Source organism: Aspergillus fumigatus, chromosome 6 (genome assembly GCF_000002655.1).
Source record: "Aspergillus fumigatus Af293 chromosome 6, whole genome shotgun sequence".
Taxonomy (NCBI): domain Eukaryota; kingdom Fungi; phylum Ascomycota; class Eurotiomycetes; order Eurotiales; family Aspergillaceae; genus Aspergillus; species Aspergillus fumigatus.
The window spans coordinates 535,077-553,717 of NC_007199.1; the positions used below are offsets into that span (position 1 = coordinate 535,077).

At 48.6% G+C, this 18,641-nt stretch overlaps 6 protein-coding genes across 6 annotated transcripts; 3 read left to right on the forward strand and 3 right to left on the reverse strand.

Annotated features, from left to right (window-relative positions):
- Positions 1-1,616: 1,616 nt before the first annotated feature.
- mtfA (C2H2-type zinc finger protein) lies at positions 1,617-3,290 on the forward strand (the record flags this gene model as incomplete). The annotated part of the gene is made up of 2 exons (XM_742715.2): positions 1,617-1,890; positions 1,955-3,290. 2 exons carry the CDS (start codon positions 1,617-1,619, stop codon positions 2,689-2,691), a joined length of 1,011 nt encoding a protein of 336 aa, XP_747808.1. The 3' UTR covers positions 2,692-3,290.
- On the reverse strand, positions 3,036-7,521 carry AFUA_6G02700 (DNA repair ATPase SMC5). Its single transcript, XM_077804938.1, has 6 exons — positions 6,958-7,521; positions 5,984-6,895; positions 5,042-5,932; positions 4,916-4,988; positions 4,723-4,850; positions 3,036-4,652 (listed from the first exon to the last, which is right to left on the reverse strand). The coding sequence occupies exons 1-6, from the start codon at positions 7,432-7,434 to the stop codon at positions 3,555-3,557; spliced, it is 3,579 nt and encodes a 1,192-aa protein (XP_077661074.1). The 5' UTR covers positions 7,435-7,521; the 3' UTR covers positions 3,036-3,554.
- A 140-nt stretch (positions 7,522-7,661) lies between these two features.
- AFUA_6G02705 (uncharacterized protein) lies at positions 7,662-8,197 on the forward strand. Its single transcript, XM_001481396.2, has 2 exons — positions 7,662-7,814; positions 7,881-8,197. Exons 1-2 carry the CDS (start codon positions 7,701-7,703, stop codon positions 8,064-8,066), a joined length of 300 nt encoding a protein of 99 aa, XP_001481446.1. The 5' UTR covers positions 7,662-7,700; the 3' UTR covers positions 8,067-8,197.
- Positions 8,198-8,314: 117 nt separating this feature from the next.
- On the reverse strand, positions 8,315-12,594 carry AFUA_6G02710 (lipase family protein). Its single transcript, XM_742713.2, has 2 exons — positions 12,018-12,594; positions 8,315-11,957 (listed from the first exon to the last, which is right to left on the reverse strand). The coding sequence occupies exons 1-2, from the start codon at positions 12,378-12,380 to the stop codon at positions 8,703-8,705; spliced, it is 3,618 nt and encodes a 1,205-aa protein (XP_747806.1). The 5' UTR covers positions 12,381-12,594; the 3' UTR covers positions 8,315-8,702.
- Positions 12,595-12,693: 99 nt separating this feature from the next.
- Positions 12,694-14,563, reverse strand: AFUA_6G02720 (lactate 2-monooxygenase). The gene is made up of 4 exons (XM_077804939.1): positions 14,142-14,563; positions 14,038-14,059; positions 13,333-13,975; positions 12,694-13,258 (listed from the first exon to the last, which is right to left on the reverse strand). The coding sequence occupies exons 1-4, from the start codon at positions 14,348-14,350 to the stop codon at positions 12,921-12,923; spliced, it is 1,212 nt and encodes a 403-aa protein (XP_077661075.1). The 5' UTR covers positions 14,351-14,563; the 3' UTR covers positions 12,694-12,920.
- Positions 14,564-15,510: 947 nt separating this feature from the next.
- On the forward strand, positions 15,511-17,552 carry AFUA_6G02730 (putative MFS transporter). Its single transcript, XM_742711.2, has 4 exons — positions 15,511-15,964; positions 16,020-16,120; positions 16,186-16,333; positions 16,382-17,552. Exons 1-4 carry the CDS (start codon positions 15,787-15,789, stop codon positions 17,425-17,427), a joined length of 1,473 nt encoding a protein of 490 aa, XP_747804.1. The 5' UTR covers positions 15,511-15,786; the 3' UTR covers positions 17,428-17,552.
- Positions 17,553-18,641: the final 1,089 nt, after the last annotated feature.

Below are 18,641 nucleotides of genomic sequence, written 5' to 3' on the forward strand. Positions count from 1 at the left end.
TGGACCATGAGATCAATGCTCTCAGTAGCTGCCAACGCGTGATCGTGCGGCAACGATCAGCCGTTTATGGGGCATGGGATCGTTGTGACAGGTAGAATATTCTGTCTCCAGAATCCACTCGGATGATTGGCTAGCGAGTCCATTTCAGTGCGATGGTGGCAATACTCCGTACGTATTTGGATGGAAGTGCTGGTCTCCCGCATCGGAGAACCTCGGATTTTGCCATGATTTTCTCCACAGAGTAAAGTGATGATCGATGACTGAATCTCAATAACTCGACTGAGCTGGAATGTCCTTTGATCTGCACTAGGACCAGACCTTCTGTAGCCGAGCCCCAAATATGCAATGAAGTATGGAGTGCGTACGCCAGGGTGACCAACGCTCTGAACATCAGGCCTACGAGTGACTGCTTCAGAAGAAGCAGGAATGTTCACAACAATTCCCTCGATGATCTCTCTTCATATGACATGGAGAGCAAGACGTGGAGATTCTCAGCATGCAGGAGGTTGATCAGAGCATATTCTGTACAGTCAAGTCGCACTGTTCAACGCAAAGCTAAGACCTCTGTTGGAGGGTGAAATCGCAAAAGCTGGAACAATCTAATGAATAGTCCCAACTTAGCCGGGGTACGGTGGCCTCTGTAAGAGTGGACCGGGAGGCGCACGTTTTTTTAGCTCTCGTCGAGCCTACCCAAAACAATACAAACTAGTTGCACATCATCTTTCCATCCACCTTCGGGACTAGCCATACAGAGTGTTTTAACGCCGGGTACGAGACCACGTCGCCAATGCATTATTGGGCGAAAAAAAGCAAAATTGAATATTAATCTTACCAGGCTCCTGGTGCTCCTTAACTAAGCTTCAAAACGGAGGTATCAGCTCCCTGAACCACAACGAAAATACCAGGAAAATACTTACATTACTGCCCTACTGGCTCTAGAAAAAAATGTTTTTAAACGTCCTCGGGTGATACCCATTTATTACCATTTCATACACAATCCGCTATAGCGGATCAGTCTTTTATTCTGTTTTTATACTACTCTATTTTATTTATAATTATTTTATTTTATTTTTCGATCCTTATTTCGCATGGTAATACCACAAGATCATAAAAAAAAAATCAACCAAAGATTAAAGAAAATGAAATTAAAAGCAACATAATAACATAGGCTCTTATTATCTTCATCATTAATTACCGTCATTATAATTGAGGAACAGGTTCATGTTGGTCTCCTCCCTCCTCATTCAAGTCCGTTCATATCGCGCTTTGTATTTTGACCTCCACTCATCCTGGCAGTCGGAGTTACGGTACATCATCATCTCTACCAAGTACCAAGCTATAATTATATTTTGCCTTTGACTTTCTCCCCCACCTTACCCAGCAAATCTCTCCTCGTCTATAAAGTATAGACCCCATTCTATCCCCCTGGTCCCAGACACATCCCCACTCAAAGAGGAGACAATCTGGATTGGCCCTGAGCTTCAAGTAGTTCACTACTCGCTCAGCCTTCATATATGGTTCCACCGTAGCCATCTTCCCTCCTCTTCTTCACTCTCAGCTTTCCACCGCGCATACCATTATCATCTCGGGCCGTTGCATACTTTCGCGCAAACACCATGGATGTCGCAAGCCTCATCTCGCCTTCTGAATCGGATACTGTCCCGACCTTCAGGTCAAGATCGATTCAGAATTCATCAGCCAGCCATTACAAGCGCCTCTCCGAACAATCAACAGGCTCTTACTTCTCTGCTGTGCCAACACATACAACGTCTTACTCTCGTACCCCTCAGCCACCACTGTCCCCTCCAGCGGAGGACCAGTCCAAATGCTCGCTTCCTTCCATCTCGATCCTGCTTGAGAACGCAGACGGTGCCGCCGCACACGCAGCAAGTATGATCTCTCACAGTTCAATACCTCATCGCAAAGCCCAGTATGACTGACTCGCAGACCACAGAACGCCAACGAAACAGCCTATCAACGCACAGGGATTCGGATCCCCGGCCTCCATATGACTCGATCACACCACACGCCATGCCGCCAACGCCGCCATTGCGTCCCGGTTCGGGCTTCCACAGTAATGGCCATTCTCCCTCGACATCATCTGTCTCTGCCGCTAGCTCCAGCGCTTTGATGAAAAACACAGAATCGTATCCTCAGGCGCCAATTGGGCTTCCTAGTCCAACGGATCGATCCTCGATCTCGAGCCAAGGGTCCGTTCAGCATGCCGCCAGCGCTCCATATGCTTCGCCTGCTCCCAGCGTATCGTCCTTCTCTTCTCCCATCGAGCCCTCTACACCATCAACTGCCGCTTACTACCAAAGAAATCCTGCGCCGAACACCTTCCAAAACCCAAGCCCCTTCCCCCAAACATCCACAGCATCTCTTCCCTCCCCGGGTCATCAACAGATGATTTCTCCCGTCACCCCCGCCTGGCAACATCACCACTACTTCCCCCCGTCCAGTTCCACGTCTTACCAGCAGAACCATGATCGCTACATCTGCCGGACATGCCACAAGGCCTTTTCGCGGCCCTCCAGCCTGCGCATCCACTCCCACAGCCACACTGGCGAGAAGCCTTTCCGTTGCACACATGCCGGCTGCGGCAAGGCCTTCAGCGTACGGAGCAATATGAAGCGTCATGAGCGTGGTTGCCATACGGGCCGCCCAGTTGCTACCGCCATGGTCCAATAGACTGTGACTTTGTTTTGAACAACACAACCTAATCTCCGCTGTTCCCCTGGGACAACCATGACATCTGTCATGGAGGAATCCCAAAAAAGCAGAAAGAAAAAAAAAGGCAAAAAAAGAAAAAAAAGGAATAGGAACAAAACTACCCAACCCCGTTCTCGCTATCCACGCAACCAGCGACGATTCCGCTCTGCCTCTGCTCTTTCATGATACCCTCTAATGCGTTCGCATGTTTTGTTACATTTTGTGCGGATAGGTGTCCGGGGATCGGCACGATCATGCGATTTTTCTTCTTTGTGTATATTCTATATTTTCTTTTCTTTTCTTTTCTTCTTTTTTTTCTTTTTGTGATGATAAAGGCCAGGCGTCGCTGGGTATTCGGACTGGGAAGCATTGGGCATGGAATAAAAGGGCCCGGCGAACTTGTCTCTTTGTTCAAATTTTATTATTTTCCTTGAGTCATTTCCTTTGTGAGATATGTGACGCGACATGACCTCGAAGACAGATGACAAGTATTATGTACATCTGACTGATTGGTACCTCTAATCACCTCGGGATTATAGGGTAGACTCCTCATAGAAATAGACCAAAGTATGACTCAACTTGGCTCATCTCATACATACATACATCTGTGTAATCTGACCAAATAAGAGCTCTCATCTTGACACATGTCTGAGAACGCAGCTCCTATGATCTTTGAATATGTTCAAGGTATCTGCACTAACCTCCAAGCCCGACACCTGCCATGGCTCAGTCCGTAACCAAAATGCCCCTCGATATTGCCATAGATATAAGAAAAGGGACCATTGCAACAGCAAACGAAACAAAAAGGTATCACAAACAAATCAGACAAAAAATTAACTCCATCAGCCGTAGACATCAACATCGCCGTTGTTCCTATGAGCATCACCCTCAATAGCCCTTGCTTTGCCTTTCTTCTTGGCATTCAAAGCCCTCATGCGTTTGATGGCTCCGCCAAAATTGAGCAAGTTGTAATCCTCAGGCATATGCTCACCACTGTAAATGCAGAGGACTCTCATACCTGGTTTATAGACCAACCCGCTTAAAAGTTTGGGAGTGATGAGGAAGTATTGTCCGCCACCTCCATTGCGCGCTGGAGCGCAAGCGATATCGACTAGACGACCATGAACCATACGTTCGTTTCGTGGGTCCATACCTTGGTTGATCTCATCAACGACACGGAACGGGGAGGCCGACAGCGACTGGAGAGCCATCAGGTAGAAAATGGTGCTGACGGCTCTCTCTCCGCCTGACTGTCGATGGGAATCAAGTATGGATAAGTTCTCGTTCTCTCGAAATTTCACTTGGATCTGGATTGACCACTGGTCGAAATTGCTGCCTCCCGGCTCGCCGTTGGGACCTTCCTCGTCCTCTGCCTTATCCAAGGTGACTTGACCAGCACATCCAATGCGAGCGAAGGAGTCTGAGAAAGCGTCGCTGATGCTCTTCACAAGTTCCTCTAACTTGGGCTCCCATTTCCCACGAATTTCGTTGATGGCATGGTCATACTCCGCAAGTTGATTCTGGAACTCGGAAACTTTGTCTCGCAATTTATCGATCTGCTTTTCGCGTTCCTCAAACTCCTTAATCACATTTGCGTTGCCTCCTTGCACAAGTTCTAGATGTGCTCTTTCTGAATCAATGTCCGCTTCAAGCTGCTCCAAAGTATACTCAACCAGTGTGGGCATGAATTCACGCAAGTCCTCTTGCTCGTTGATGAGCCGTATCGCTCTGTTTGCTTGATCGACCATTTTCCTTACAGCTTCAGATCGAGTTTTAACATCTTCATGCGCCGCTTTCACCTCGGAAGACTTCTGGTCTAGCCTCATCTTGTGATGTTGACTGCGCTCTCTCAACGTCGTGCAATCCGAAAGGCCCTCAATAAGACGTATGCTAAGCTGAGTAGCTTCCTCCTGTAGTCTGCGAAGGTTCTCAACAGCATCCTGAGCGTCCTGTCAGTCTCTAAAACGCATGGTAATGACGAATCGATAAATCATCAATGGTTCATCGTACCGCATATTCAAGATTTGCCTTGGCCTTCTGTATTGAAATTTGATCTTGGCGACCGCGAATTTCAAGGACTCTGACTCTCATCTCCCCAAACAGTCTCTCGATATCTTTCTTCTTCGCTTCCTGCTGACCTATTTTCGTGACGTGAGACGAGGACGATCGACAGACGAGAGAATAGGTAGATTGGACGACTTACGAATCTTTTCAGGAATAGCTCTATAGTTGATAAGTGCCGTCTGTTTTTCGGCTTTCTCCTTTTCAAGTGTAGCCTGGTGGAAAGAGTGAGCCAAAGTAAAGAGTTCTAGGATTGCCGTTGACTTACCCTCTCACGATCTAGTTCCTTCTTCTCTTCACCCATCCTGTGGAGTCGGCTCCGCTCTGATTCCATCTTTTCTTTTATTCGACTTAGTTCGTCCTTCAAGGCAAGAATTTCCCGCTCTATCTCTTGCTTCCCTAGAACATCCACTGCTTGGGAGGTCCAGATCTGCGCCGGTCTAACCTGTCTCACACGGGTAGAAACCGCACCGGGGCCATATTCCCGTCTCCGGACAATCTGGTAGTTTTGCTTCCCAGCTACCCAGGAACTGATCGAACCATTTTCCAATGTGGCGAATGTTTCGTCCGAGATGCCCTGCAAGTTTATAGGGGTTTGATGCAACCGGTTTTCGCTACATAGAACGGCGAGCACAGGCTCGGGACCGCTGAGAAAGTCCTTCGCCCAACCGTCAAAATCCAACGTCCTTAGCTCTTCGTCCGAGACGGGTGGACGAAAACTTTCCAGAGGTGTTGTTGAAGTCCTGATACTAATGTCATGAAGCCTTAAATCTATGATCAGGGCTCTTTGCAGGGTCCGAAAGTCATTTCGAGTCTGCGTGGTGAAGGCAGTAAAATCCGTTCTTTGTAATAATGACTCAACCGCGTCAGCATATTTGGGGTCATTGACCGAGCAGGTGACGATTGGCGGTCCGAAAACTTCCTTCTCAAACTTATCCTGATTGTCTTGCAACCACTTGTAAGCTTGATACGAATCTCGTGATGCCTTACGAAGCTTGGCTTCTTGCTGCCCAGATTGGGAGGCGAGACTCTGCAGCTGTTGCTCTGCTCGTCTAATCTGGTCGTTCTTCGACTTGAGCTCTTCAACAAGCGGCAGTCGAGCTTGCTGAATTTCAGTCGCTTTCGCCTCAAGCTCTCTGGTCGCCAGACGCTTTTCTTTCTGCGAAGACAGTCAGCATACGTTCTGATCACACTCGAAGCGCGCACCCACAATCCTCTCATTATACCAGCCGATATCAAACTCGGCCGGTTGTTCATTGAGCTCGCGATTGAGCCTGTTAATCGTCTGCTGGATCTTGGTCGCTTGCTGCCTGTAACTCTGGCCTGTTTTTTTTTCAGCCTCAATTTGGTTATTAAGATCCTTCAGCGCATCGTCAAATTGTTCAATTTTCTTCACGATCTCCATAGCGTCGCGGTCTGCCTGTTCGAAGCATCGCTTCTTGTACTTGACCACTTCATCCAACTTCGAGCAATAGTCCTGCTTCGCATTGACCGCTCTCAGTGCAGGTGCTAGTTCAGCCTCCAAATCCTCGAGCTCTTTTCGGAGTCTTCTTTGCTCGGTCTTCTTCTGGTTCAGCTCGTTGCGGGCCTCTCTGTATTGAATGACTGGCCGGAGATGCTCTAACATCTCGATTTTCCTCTTAATCTGGGCCCGTTGCCGCATCCGCTCAACGTCTACTCGCTGCATTTCCTGTCTGTTTTCAAGATTTGCTAGTAAATCTTTGTCACTCTGGTTATCTAACTGCAACTTCTTTTGTTCAGCTCGGAGCTTCTTCAGACTCTCATGCCACTCGATCATCTCTGGCCCAGCAGCGGCCCTCTGCGTTGAATGGAGCAATTCCACAGGAGTCAGCGCAGCAAACTCGCTCACTCTGTCTTGCGGCAAGAATTGACACAAGTTGTCGATTTGAATGGCGAATGACTGAGCGAACTTTTTAACCTGTGCGAGAGAAGCCTGCTTTCCGTTGATCGTAAACGAGCTCTTATTGCCTTCGCGTTTGATTGTTCGACTGATTACCGGATTCTTCCGGAGCCCTGGCCCCTTAGCCAGTTCAATCTCAATGCTGGCCTCTCTGCAACCGTGTTTGACGAACTCGCCGGGATCTTTCGCTCGTCCTAGATGCTATGAATCGGCGTAGAACCTGTTAACAATGGTGTTGTGTCTTAAGATGAACATGCTCGTACCTGCGGACCCCATCCCAAACCTAGACAAATTGCGCAGACAAGAGTGCTTTTCCCTGTTCCGTTCGGCCCAATCACCATGTTGAGTTTCGGCCCAGGGAAGAACTCGGCAGATGTGTAGGTGACGAAATCGGTAACTTTAATGCGTACAATAGCGCCGGGCTTGTAGCCATCATCATCCACCTCACCATTCGCTAAAGACGTCGTTTGCGAAATGGAGGATTGTGTAGGTCTGGAATCAGCCTGCGTAAGCCCTGGTGTGTTTTGCTCCGTGCCTTCATCACTGCCTTCGTCACCAATTTCACCGTCATCTTCATCCTCGTCTACGCCATCATGAACCGGATCTAGTCGACGTCGCTTGCCGTTGATCGAATCTCTTGATGCAGGCGTGGTGTCTCTTGATGAGTTGGTCGACGCTTCATCATCGTCTTCGTCCTCTGACCGCCGTCGACGACGGGGAACCGTGCTCAAGAACGGCATGTTGACAGAGATGCGCGAGACTCTGCGTCCATCGGTGCATTTAACAGAAGGTCGTCGTCCGTTTCAACTTTCTGACACAGAACGTTTGGAGTTCCTGCACAGGATGACGCGACGCGACTCCCGATGGGGCTAATCAATCTATTACCCCATTGGTCAGGCGGTAGAGAGAGGCAGTTCTACAAATGTTCTCTCGTTACAGATCAGTGCATTAACATCTTACACGGTGTCATAGATGCATCACGGGTAGCGCAAGAATCGCTGTCAACATGCCTGCTCCTAAAAATGTACAGAAGCTTGTCTTGGCTGCTGCCGTCACGTCAATCACCATCGCAGGAACACTCTACGGCGCCAGCGTCAAGACCGAACAAGAGGTTACCAAGGTATGATAGTTCAACCCACAGCAAATTAGTATGTCGATCTGACAGACTTGTTTTTTTGTGGAACAGACGGTCCAGAAATCTCGAGAAGCTACAATTGACGAACGAATTGCGTCACTACGGGCCATGCGACAGAATCTGACGTCTAAGAAGGAACTTGTCGAGAGACAGATAGACGACCTTGAGAAAAGAATCCAAGAGAGGGCGCAGAAGGGCCTTGGCGAGAAAAAAGAGACACCCCATAATGGACGATGAAAGGCATACTTTGTGAACAATTAGTGCTGAATGACTCTGGCCTTCTTTTCTCGGTTGCTACCTGTTTAGCAGCATATCACTGTGCTAGCTGCTGCTCGGGCGCAATCGCAGCCGCCGATAGCTGGTCGATCAGGGCTGTGCAACCAGGATGCCGGAAAGGCTCACAGCAGTATTTCGGCTATGCTCAGAACGGCTTTAGCTGAAGTTCGTCGCCGTTCAGCCTATGATACCATGGCTTTTATTGAGAGGACGAAAAGAGGCTGCTCGAGAACGGAGTCGTTTGAAGCCAGGACTCAGTCCTCCAGCAGGTACAATGTATAGTCTCATGAGCTATAGTTTGGATGTCCCCCATCTCCGCCATTGAGACGACTCAGTGATAAAGTCTATGATCCACGTTCACTGACAGGGGAGCCAGTGTGGACGGGAATTCTATTAACATTTGGCAAGGTCAAAATCATGTTAATTGAAATGTGGAGCTATGAAATGGGGGTATATCAGGGGTATGGAGTCAAAGCCAATCTATACGTAACACCGAATATCACCAAGTATCGTTTATCGAAGAGTGGCATCCTGAAATCCATGGAAACAGCACAATAAGTATCAGAAAAATGCCCTTACTTCATCGACGGAAGCGGATCAATCGTCCAGGATACCTTGCGCAAGTGCCGCCAGACTGGCCTCATATCTTGCTGGGTTGTGATCGCTAAACATCCCGGAGCCAAATCTCAACTCTCCAAAAAGGGACTCGACGTCTCGGATAAACTTCAACTGTACCCTCGTTGCAGGCCGACCAAGCATCGGGTAGCCGTCTCCGCCAAAGTCAGACGTAAAAGCATTGCGTTGAAGAACACGCATCGTCTCTACCACAAAGACCTCTCCAGGAGGCAGCAACTTGGGAGCACACATCTCTTCTCGAAGCGCCTTCAATGTTTTCCACGCCCAGGCGTCTTCCCCGAGGCCATCGCCAGCGTGCAGAAGCATGGGCGTTTCGTTGACGTAAAATTTGTTAACAATGCTTTGCCTTAGACCTTCCCAAACTCGGTATCGTACATGCGACTTAGTTCCGGAGGTGTCACTTTTGAACGCGACAGATACTGCGTGCATATCGTGCAAGATGCCTAAAGAAAGACTTGGTACTACATCTTGGCCGTTGACGATCGTCGTTATTAAGCCACGAGTTGCACGGCGTAGAAATGGGGACATAGCGGACGGAGGTCCGTACGCATAGACATGGATTGGACGTCCAGTTGGGAGGTAGAAGGGAAGACGGCTCTCTTCGTCTTCGTCGTCGTTGTTCCCTAGGAGCATCCGCCGTGCGGCAGACTGAGGCGTAGCGGTTACGAACGAGGTTCCAAATTGCTCGCTGTTGGGAACTGAAATCATAGTGGCTAGAAGTGCGGCAACGCCACCCCCTAAGGAATGGCCACACAACACTACGCCGTAGTCTGGGAACTCTTCAAGAGCGGTCCTGATGGTGATCATAACTCTGCCGCCACCTCCCATTAGAAGGCGCTTTGCCGAGGCATGCATGCCCTTGTGAACTTTCCAGCTTCTCCCTTGCCATACGAGGTCATCATAGTCGCAAGTCATATCGGTGAGAACATCCTCAAATCCCCACGTGCCTCTGAGAGTCAGAACAACGGCTTTTGAAGCATGGTCCAGGCATACATAATGAACCAAAGGGAAACCGCTGTCAGTCTCCCCGGCAGCATTGGTTCCGCCCGCCGGATCAACGAACGACGACAAGAGGATTGTCGACGCTGGTAGTCCCGTGTGGACCGAGAAATCAGAGTGCTCCTGGTTGTCGGATTCCAGGTGAGGAATAGCCTGCGTTTGCCTCGTCACACCCATCACTTTCAAAGCGTTTGATCCATACGAAGCTGAGGAGAATCGGCAGAAGCGTCTGATGTTCTGTACAAAATGTTGCTCTGGGAATATACCAGGAATTCTGCCGTCACGGGTTAGCGATCTGATAGTGTCTATATCGTCGTATGCGCTCATTCGTGCACGATGAGCAAGTATGAGTGACGTTTCCGAGCCCGCTGTTGCTAAGGAATATATACTTGGTGCGAACGAGGTAGTCCTCTGCTGCCAACCCGACGACGTTGGGCGGCCATCTGCACTCAGGGACAAAGCCATGTCTGTCTCTGATCGCGTCAATGACAAGGAGCTGCTACTGCGCACATGGGTTCTTGTAGCGGCTGGTGAGTTTGCTCGTGTACCTGCGGATCGGAGGGAGAAAGAGTCTGATTTGGTGATGAAAGTCTCCTGGTTCACTTCATGGACGGTGAAATAATCAGGCTGTGCATCTCTTTGGGACCTGCTTGGCGTTTGTACTTGACGTGTCTGGCTGGGAGAAATTCGCAGCCGTGGGTCATGTATGGCTGATCTCGGTACGCCTCTGTTTGCGACCGGCAACAATGTTCTGTTCGTGTGGGATCCAGTCATCTTGGTTGCACTTTCCGCGGCAGTTGGCGTTGTCGACATGTCATGGTGGGCTGATCTCTTGTCGACAAGGGGCCCTTTCTGCATCTTGTTTCGCTGGGTCCCATTTTTCGAAAATTTCTGGGCCTTATCGAGAGTGGATCGTTGTGCTATCCGTTTTCCAGTCTCGTCTCTCTCTACATTAGCTGGTTTTACCTTCTGCGCCAATCTTGTTAGCGATGCTTTCCCGAAGGTCCCTTTAGACCCTGTGCTTAGTTCGTTCACAGGGCAACTGCTGGAAACTTCACGAGACTTTTTCGCACCGCCACCCGACCTGGTATCCCGTGCTGCTCCTGCCGAAGAGAAGCCTTCTGAACTCGATTCCGGTGCGGCGCGACTACGAGGCTTGTCATATTCAAGACTCTCCATATGCTCCGTCGTTGAGGGCTGCTCACCGGACAGCCCTCTGCTGTCGCTTATTCGCGCCTGGGAATCTGCTTCATTTTTGTTATCCGTTGGCGTCGTTGTATCAAGCAAGGTAGATGGTAACGCAGGGAGACTTTTCGTAGCTATTGGATTCTCAAGTTCTCGCGAATCGAAGGCCTCAGGCCTGAGAGACGGCCTGACATCCGCATTTTGTGTCTTATTGAAAGCAGTCCTGAAGACGACCGTGTGCTTGGGTAGCTGGTTCATAGTAGAAAGAAGACCACTGTTTTCATCCGGTCTGTCATTGTGAAATCTTTCCTCAATCATCATCATTCCGGGAGGAGCGGCAAGCTCAGCATTGTCATCATCATAAATATCGACTGTTATGGTCCGCGTGGTGACCACATCGGATCTGATTGATGCACGACAACCATGTGGAAGTTGCTTCATTATGTGTAGGCGAACGTCTTCATCAGAGACTTGTTGATCGCTAGCTGGAAGCACCATTTCCGGCACTTCAGCATGTTCAACCACACTCGACGGCCGCTGCACCGCATCGAACCGTTCCTCCTCATTACCGGGCGATATGAAAGACGATCGTCTAGTCGCAGACCCTAATGCACTCCGAGAATATTCGGCAGGCTCGATCGGATGAGTGCCAATGACGTCGGCCCTTGCGCCATTGTCTAAAATCACAACATCCCAAACAGTCTCATAACCACCGTTGAGGCGCATATGCCTCTCAGTGCTTTTTCGCCCCCATCTTTGGAGCATCGCAAAGCCGACGGTTCCAACGAGAAGGTCGCCGACACCGATATTGTCCGTACCGATTTCGGCACTGGGACTTCTAAACTCCCGTCGAATAAGCGTTATGATAGCTGCAATAGCTCTTGACGATTCGGTCGAGCCGAGTATTGCGTCAAGAGTAGACAAAAGGGCCTGAGACACATGTGCAGCGGATGAGAGCGTTGTCGATGAAAAATGAAATGTTGCGGCTGCAAAGAACGAGGCGGAGGTGACTGTTGTGTGCAGGGCGGCCAACTGGATCCTATATCAGCTTGAAGGACTGCTAGAAGAAAAAACAGGCATAACTCAGCATACACTCCGTTCGAGTAGCGATTCCGCCTCCACTTTCCCACGCTCTCCACTGCTTCGAAGAGCAACATCTCGCCCAGCTCTTGTAAGAATCCCCTCAATGACTGCTCTACTGAGCTCCAATCCGGTCAGCGTCGTGACTCGCGCTCCTTCAATAGCAATGCCGCCGAAGAAACTTCCCAACTTCAAAGACAACGAGGTCGATTGAGTCAAGATTGACAAAGCAGATGCAACTGGTCGTGGCAGTAGAGTAGGCCCTGAAGTAGCTGACACATGACTTGCGCCATCAGGACCCAGAGCCTCCTCGATATCGCCTTCGGCTTCAACGCGCTTGCCAAAAAATGACCTAAATCCGAGCAGACGCGACATTCCGAACCATATGGTAGAAACAGGAGTCTAATGTAGGTTTATTTATTGCAAAGCGGACCGAGATCATGGCAGTTTCGCGACGTAATGCGACAATCAATCAGGGCTGACACGAGCCGTGGACGCATGTTGCCAAGTCGGCAGATACTCAGAAGTTGCGTCAAGAGTTGAGAAGAGCCTGTTCCTGGATAGGAACCGCCCGAACCGTAGATCGGTGGCAAGCCACGAGTCATCGGCCAGACTATCTCGCATTTGGAGGTTGATTTGTTGAGATACGCCGGCGGGTGACATGTGATTCCGCCCTTTTTCCCAACAAGAGAGCGGGTCGGAGGTGTTGCTTGCTTGGCCTGGCCATCTACTCAATATTCAGGTATGGACAGTTCGTTATCATTACAAATTACTCCTATCTGATTATTTATGTGATGGAGTGGTGAAATCGCAAAGAGTAATTCATTTCCCTCCAACACTAGGGTTGAAATGAGAGTGTTCGGTGTGTTTATTCACTATCTACACACTCGAGGCCAATGGCATATTTTCCCGAAATCACATCATTGCCTTTAGGTCCCCGGGATACTGAACTCTCTTTACATTATCCCGGCTGCACTCAGCAATCCCGCAGATGCCGGCTAGGCTTAAACTTTGCCAGAGCTCAGCGAGTATTCCTTTCATCACCTGCTTTGCTCCTTGCTTCCCGTCCACAGCCAACCCGTAGATTATTGGACGGCTTACTAGAACTGCCTTGGCCCCTAGGCAGAGTGCTTTGATGATGTCTGCGCCAGTCCGAATACCAGAATCGAACAGAACGGTCATCTTGTCACCTACTGCGTCCACAATCTCAGGGAGCACGTCCAGTGAGCCGATAGCGCCATCGACCTGCCGTCCTGTGCATTGTCAGACAGGAAGAAGTGAGCTTGTTTTAGGGCCTTCGCTTTTTCTCGGTGATGGGCTAACTCACCTCCATGGTTGGATACAATGATGCCATCGCAACCAGCTTTCAGAGCAAGCCTTGCGTCTTCCGCATGTTGGATGCCTTTGAGGACAATTGGACCGTTCCAATTCTTCCGCAGGAAAGCAATTTGCTCCCAGGTGTGAGGTTTGCCCGAAAAAACGTCCCCGATCCACGCCCGGGATGCCCCGACGATGTCCTCTTCGACCTTGAAGCCCTGATCCTTTTCGAACTTTGCGCGAAAGACAGGATCACTGAAGCCGATCTGATTGCCGACTCCCTTAATGAACGGGACATAGGCGTTGTCTAGATCTGCAGGTCGCCATGCAAGCGACCAAGTGTCTAGTGTGACCACAAGAACAGAGAAGCCGTTCTCTTTGGCGCGCTTCAGCAATGACATAGTCACGTCGTCGTCCTGGGGCCAGTAGAGCTGGTACCATCTTTTCCCATCTCCGTTCGCCTCGGCGACCTCTTCAATAGTGCTGCTACTGGCTGTGCTAAGGATGTATGGAACTCCGACCTCAGCACATACTTCAGCAAGGCCCGTCTCCTTGTCCTCGTGGAAGAGACTTTGAACTCCCACTGGGGCCATGAGGATGGGGGTGGGATACTCCTGGCCGAAGAGGTTTACAGTTAAACTCTGGTTAGCCATCTAGAAAGGATATCATCAGCTATCGGCAGGGGAATACACAGTGGCTACTGCATTAGACGAACCGGCTTCATCATCCTCGGTACTCTACAAGCGACCATTGTCTCTGCGTATTAGTCCAAATCCGTTTATGTTGCAAATAATCAAAGTATTAGATGCATAGGCTTACAGCTTCCATTGACGGAATGCCAGCCGATTGGCGTCCATGGTTGCTTTTTCGCCCGCTCCGCCAGCGACATAGTTGAATGATCGTGCTCCTAAAGCTTTGCGCGCCTGTTCTTCAAGCAGACGAGGGTCGGTGGTGACATTGGGCTTGAGACCCATCAAAGCACCACGGCCATAGATCTCCGTCTGAAAGTCTCCGTAGTTTTCAGGCATTTTGGGGGCGATTGATGTGCAATAACACTTTAAGAAGACTGTAGAAAACAGGGACGAAACAGCAGTCAGTTACCCTGCTTACTGTAATGATTCTATATGCCATGATGTTAAGTTATCGCTTAGTTAACCCCACTTATGGATAAAGATGCCTCGGCTACGATATGCGGAGAGCGTCTTGCCTGAAGCATCATATTCTCATTACGGAGTACGTCCCATGGCTTTGGCTTTTGGTTGAAAGCTAAGCTTGAAACATAGGTATCTTGCATGCGGCTACCTTTATTGACAGTACAAAAAGGATATGTCCATGTCCAAGGATGATATCTTGGCGGATCCATACCCAGTACATCGATGTTCCAGCTTAGTCCACAACACGGTCTTCCCCACTTCACAGAACATTGATATCTAGTGAACGGAGTATTACTCCCAACACTTCAAAGTGTGGCATGGCCAAATGGTCATTGGGTGAAGATCATACCATAACAGGAGAGCATTGATACTATAACTGAAGACTCTTAAGACAGTCACTAACTCACCATCAGACTATTGATGACGTTCACTCTCACAGCGGCATTGACAGTATAGCCGGTGACCTCGGTGAGACACAAGGGGGCGCACTGATCATGTTTCCTCACGGATCTCCCAAGGTAGATCTCCGAAAATCATAGAATGATCTGATATTGCAATCACTCAGAATGACTTTCCCAATAGATCGTAGAAAGATACGCTTGCATTGTTCGAACGACACTGTACCTACATTTCCTAGCCACACCTGTAACTTAAAGGCTTGACAAACAATACAAGAAAAACTCTATAATCACTGATTACACCGGATTGTGTATGTACAAACCAGCCAATATGTTTTTTTTTTCCAATGACTACCTTACCTCTTACCACACTGATGCCACTACCACCATACTCACTACCTACTTAGGACTATCAAGCATGCGTATAGGAAAGTAATATTAGTATAAAAAACTTATAATAATTATAGTTATTTTAATCTATAACCTAAGTTCAACTTAATATATAGAGGGTTGAATAGGTTATACAAGCAGATAACAGCAAAGGAAAAAAAAAGTTTTGGTTGGTTTTGAACGTGCAGCCCGCCGTATTGATAGATAACCATCGTGAACCCAATCAGCATGGAATCTTGGCATTTGGCCACTGTGACACAAAGTTCATCAACTTTTTTCTTCTCGCGTTCTCCTCTGACCTTGAATCTTTCGCTCACACTTTGAAATTTGCTTTTGGAACCTTCCATGTCAATTATGTAAACCATAGCCTAGCGATTTCTGTTTGTCTCCCGTCCAAGGCCTCATTATTAGTGATCACCTGATGAGTCAATAACAGACAAACATCTTCTGTTATCCTTCATATATGATACAAGACTTGGTTTCTTTATATTTAAAATCGGCACCCTATAAGTGACCCGCGCAATGAAGCATGAGCAGGATTCAAAGGCGGACGTGGAGTCATCGCCGGCTAGGATCAATGAGAACGTGTCGGAGGATTCGACGCTCGATGAGAAGAGGGAAAGGGTTCTGATTCGCAAAATCGACTATTACATTCTACCTTTAATTGTTCTTCTCTATCTGTTTAGCTTTCTCGACAGAGGTATGCTTTGATTTTCTCCTTGTCTATCTCACCAGTGCACTGATTCTTGGGCCAGTCAACATCGGAAATGCTCGCCTGTACGGATTGGAAGAGGACCTGGGCCTGGTAGGAAATCAATACCAGGTTGCGGTGTCGATTCTCTTCGTGACATATTGTGTATGTGCTGATCCTTACCGTAGCAGTGATTGATCCACCCATGGCTAACTGTGTGGTCTTGATAGCTGTTTGAGGTACCGTCAAATCTGGTCATCAAGAAGCTGAGGCCATCCCGCTATCTCGCGTCCATTGCCGTTATTTGGGGCGTGATTGCGACACTGACCGGCATCGTCCAAAGCTACGGCGGTTTGATTGCATGTCGACTTCTTCTAGGTTAGTGTCCCTAAACGTACAAAGTTGCCTTAAAGCTGATCTTTGTAGGTGTGGTGGAAGCTGGGCTTTTTCCTGGTCTTATTACATACCTCACGCTCTTCTATAGTTCACACCAGATAGCGCTGCGGACGGGGTACCTCTTCAGCAGCGCAGCCATCGCGGGAGCCTTCGGCGGCCTTCTAGCATACGGCATTGGTTATATGGATGGAATTAGCGGGCTGAGGGGCTGGCGATGGATTATGATACTTGAAGGTATCCCGACTGTCATCCTGGGTATCATAACTTGGTTCGTTCTCGCAGACGAACCCGACACAGCCTATTATCTCAACGAAGAGGAAAGAGCGCTTATTGTCCGCTGCCGTAATCGTTATGTCGGGCAAACAGTGTCAGCGCAGAAGTTTCACTGGGCAGATGTCAAAGAAGGCTTCCTGGATTGGAAGATCTACGCTTTCAGCATCGGCCAGTTTGGCGTCGATACTATGCTTTACGGCTACAGCACGTTCCTTCCGACGATCATCAAAGGGATGGGGTCATGGTCGACTCCGGAAGTTCAGGCACTTACCATCCCTTGCTATGCGTTAGGTGCACTGGCATACCTCGCTATTGCGTGGCTCAGCGATCGACTCCAGCGTCGCGCATTGTTCATCTGCATTTTCAGCGTCATCTCTATGGTCGGCTATGGGATCCTTATCTCCGATGTCTCCTCCGGCGCGCACTACTTTGGAGCACTGCTCATTGCCCTGGGATTGTATGTGACAGTTGGTCTACCGCTCGCCTGGCTGCCAACTACCCTTCCGCGTTACGGAAAGAGGACGCTGGCGACGGGTATGCAGCTTACTTTTGGCAACGTCAGTGGGGTGATGTCGCCCTTCCTGTACAAAACAACAGAGGCTCCTCGTTATGTGCGCGGCAATGCCGTGACCTTATCACTGATCGGATTTGCGGGCATGATGTGGGTTATGATGTGGCTTTATTACCATCATGAGAATAGCCGCAGAGCTAATGGACTTGAGGACGAGAAGATTGCGGGCATGACAGAGGAGGAGATCCAGGAGCTGGGCGATAATAGCCCTCGGTTCCGATACACTACATGAGGTTTTGAATGAGTCCTTTCTATATAGAGCTTAGAACATATTAGACATCAGGATTCTCGTCCCAGCAACGTTTCCAATGGGTGATGTTATTTAACGTTTTGGCCTCAAACTGCTTTCCAATGTAGACTTAAGATCCATATGGACTCGTTACTTATACAGTATGATCTGGATTTATTTTCAGCCCTCTCTTCGGGCAATGTCTGACAACACCTCTGTGATCTTACTTGAATCTTGTGCTCCTAGCCATCTACTTAAAATCCAAGAAAAAGGAAGGTCACCCTCGGTCTATCTGATCGGTTGATAGATGGAAATGAACAAGGATGCAGTGTTGATTGCCCGACTCGTTCAATATCATGTGGCTGAGCTCCGTCAGGGCCTGGATGACCCTGGCCAGCTGCCGTCCCAGAGGGTGAGAAATCTCGTGGAATCCGGATATTCGTAAGATCATAAACTATGTGACATGTTAGTTATCGATCATTCTGATATTGTGTCGTGCTCTTTTTTTGCCATCCACAACCCTACGGGCCACGTCCTCTATGTTGGGGCCCCTATGATACCAATGTTATAGGGTCAGAGATTATGGTATAATGAATTGTCTTCGTTCTTGTCTGTTGTGTAAGCTATACTATCAAGAGATTACCTAAGTATGATGTATGATAACCACGAATATGATTTTCCTTGCCGGTTGTTAACATTTCACCATAACTGCAATGACATGAGCCGTGTACAGGAGAGGTAGGTCCGTCAATTATTAAAAAAATTCATGAAAAAGTACCCTCATCTGATATGATTAACAGTCTGACTTAAATCTCGGATAAAAATGTTCGATATCGATGGTGCACAATGAGTTGTTACTTCTGAAAGCACACACCCCTATATATTAATCATTGTGGATGCGTTCCTGTCAACAGTGAGCCTGAGTTACCGTCTTTAGATCATTAGATTAGGGTGCTTAGCAGTCTCCGGAGAAGGGATATTATCTCCCTGCTAAGCAAAGGTCCAATAAATCTACCAGACTATATCATTAAGGGGCGTATTTGACAGTGACTCTTTCAGATACTATACAAGGGCTTGATGCTGGCTGCGAAGAGACAAGCAGTTTTATCATTGATATTACCAATCTGTCCTACCTAGATACCTTCTTCTATGTGCAAAATCATAATTCATGTGGGCATAAATTGTTGGTGTCACCGTGGCGTGTTAATGTTTCGGTA

What these genes read in the sequence shown, in the direction of transcription:
- AFUA_6G02700 (XM_077804938.1), bottom strand. Translation starts at nt 7,434, where the DNA reads ATGCCGTTCTTGAGCACGGTTCCCCGTCGTCGACGGCGGTCAGAGGAC. An exon ending in AGGAACTAGATCGTGAGAGG is followed by an intron (nt 4,989 to 5,041) that starts GTAAGTCAACGG and finishes TCTTTCCACCAG; the next exon opens with GCTACACTTGAAAAGGAGAA. An exon ending in AGCTATTCCTGAAAAGATTC is followed by an intron (nt 4,851 to 4,915) that starts GTAAGTCGTCCA and finishes TCACGAAAATAG; the next exon opens with GTCAGCAGGAAGCGAAGAAG.
- AFUA_6G02705 (XM_001481396.2), top strand. Translation starts at nt 7,701, where the DNA reads ATGCCTGCTCCTAAAAATGTACAGAAGCTTGTCTTGGCTGCTGCCGTC. An exon ending in CCGAACAAGAGGTTACCAAG is followed by an intron (nt 7,815 to 7,880) that starts GTATGATAGTTC and finishes TTTGTGGAACAG; the next exon opens with ACGGTCCAGAAATCTCGAGA.
- AFUA_6G02710 (XM_742713.2), bottom strand. Translation starts at nt 12,380, where the DNA reads ATGTCGCGTCTGCTCGGATTTAGGTCATTTTTTGGCAAGCGCGTTGAA. An exon ending in AATCGCTACTCGAACGGAGT is followed by an intron (nt 11,958 to 12,017) that starts GTATGCTGAGTT and finishes TATAGGATCCAG; the next exon opens with TTGGCCGCCCTGCACACAAC.
- AFUA_6G02720 (XM_077804939.1), bottom strand. Translation starts at nt 14,350, where the DNA reads ATGCCTGAAAACTACGGAGACTTTCAGACGGAGATCTATGGCCGTGGT. An exon ending in GCATTCCGTCAATGGAAGCT is followed by an intron (nt 14,060 to 14,141) that starts GTAAGCCTATGC and finishes GGTCGCTTGTAG; the next exon opens with AGTACCGAGGATGATGAAGC. An exon ending in TACCGAGGATGATGAAGCCG is followed by an intron (nt 13,976 to 14,037) that starts GTTCGTCTAATG and finishes TATCCTTTCTAG; the next exon opens with ATGGCTAACCAGAGTTTAAC.
- AFUA_6G02730 (XM_742711.2), top strand. Translation starts at nt 15,787, where the DNA reads ATGAAGCATGAGCAGGATTCAAAGGCGGACGTGGAGTCATCGCCGGCT. An exon ending in GTTTAGCTTTCTCGACAGAG is followed by an intron (nt 15,965 to 16,019) that starts GTATGCTTTGAT and finishes TTCTTGGGCCAG; the next exon opens with TCAACATCGGAAATGCTCGC. An exon ending in TTCTCTTCGTGACATATTGT is followed by an intron (nt 16,121 to 16,185) that starts GTATGTGCTGAT and finishes TGGTCTTGATAG; the next exon opens with CTGTTTGAGGTACCGTCAAA.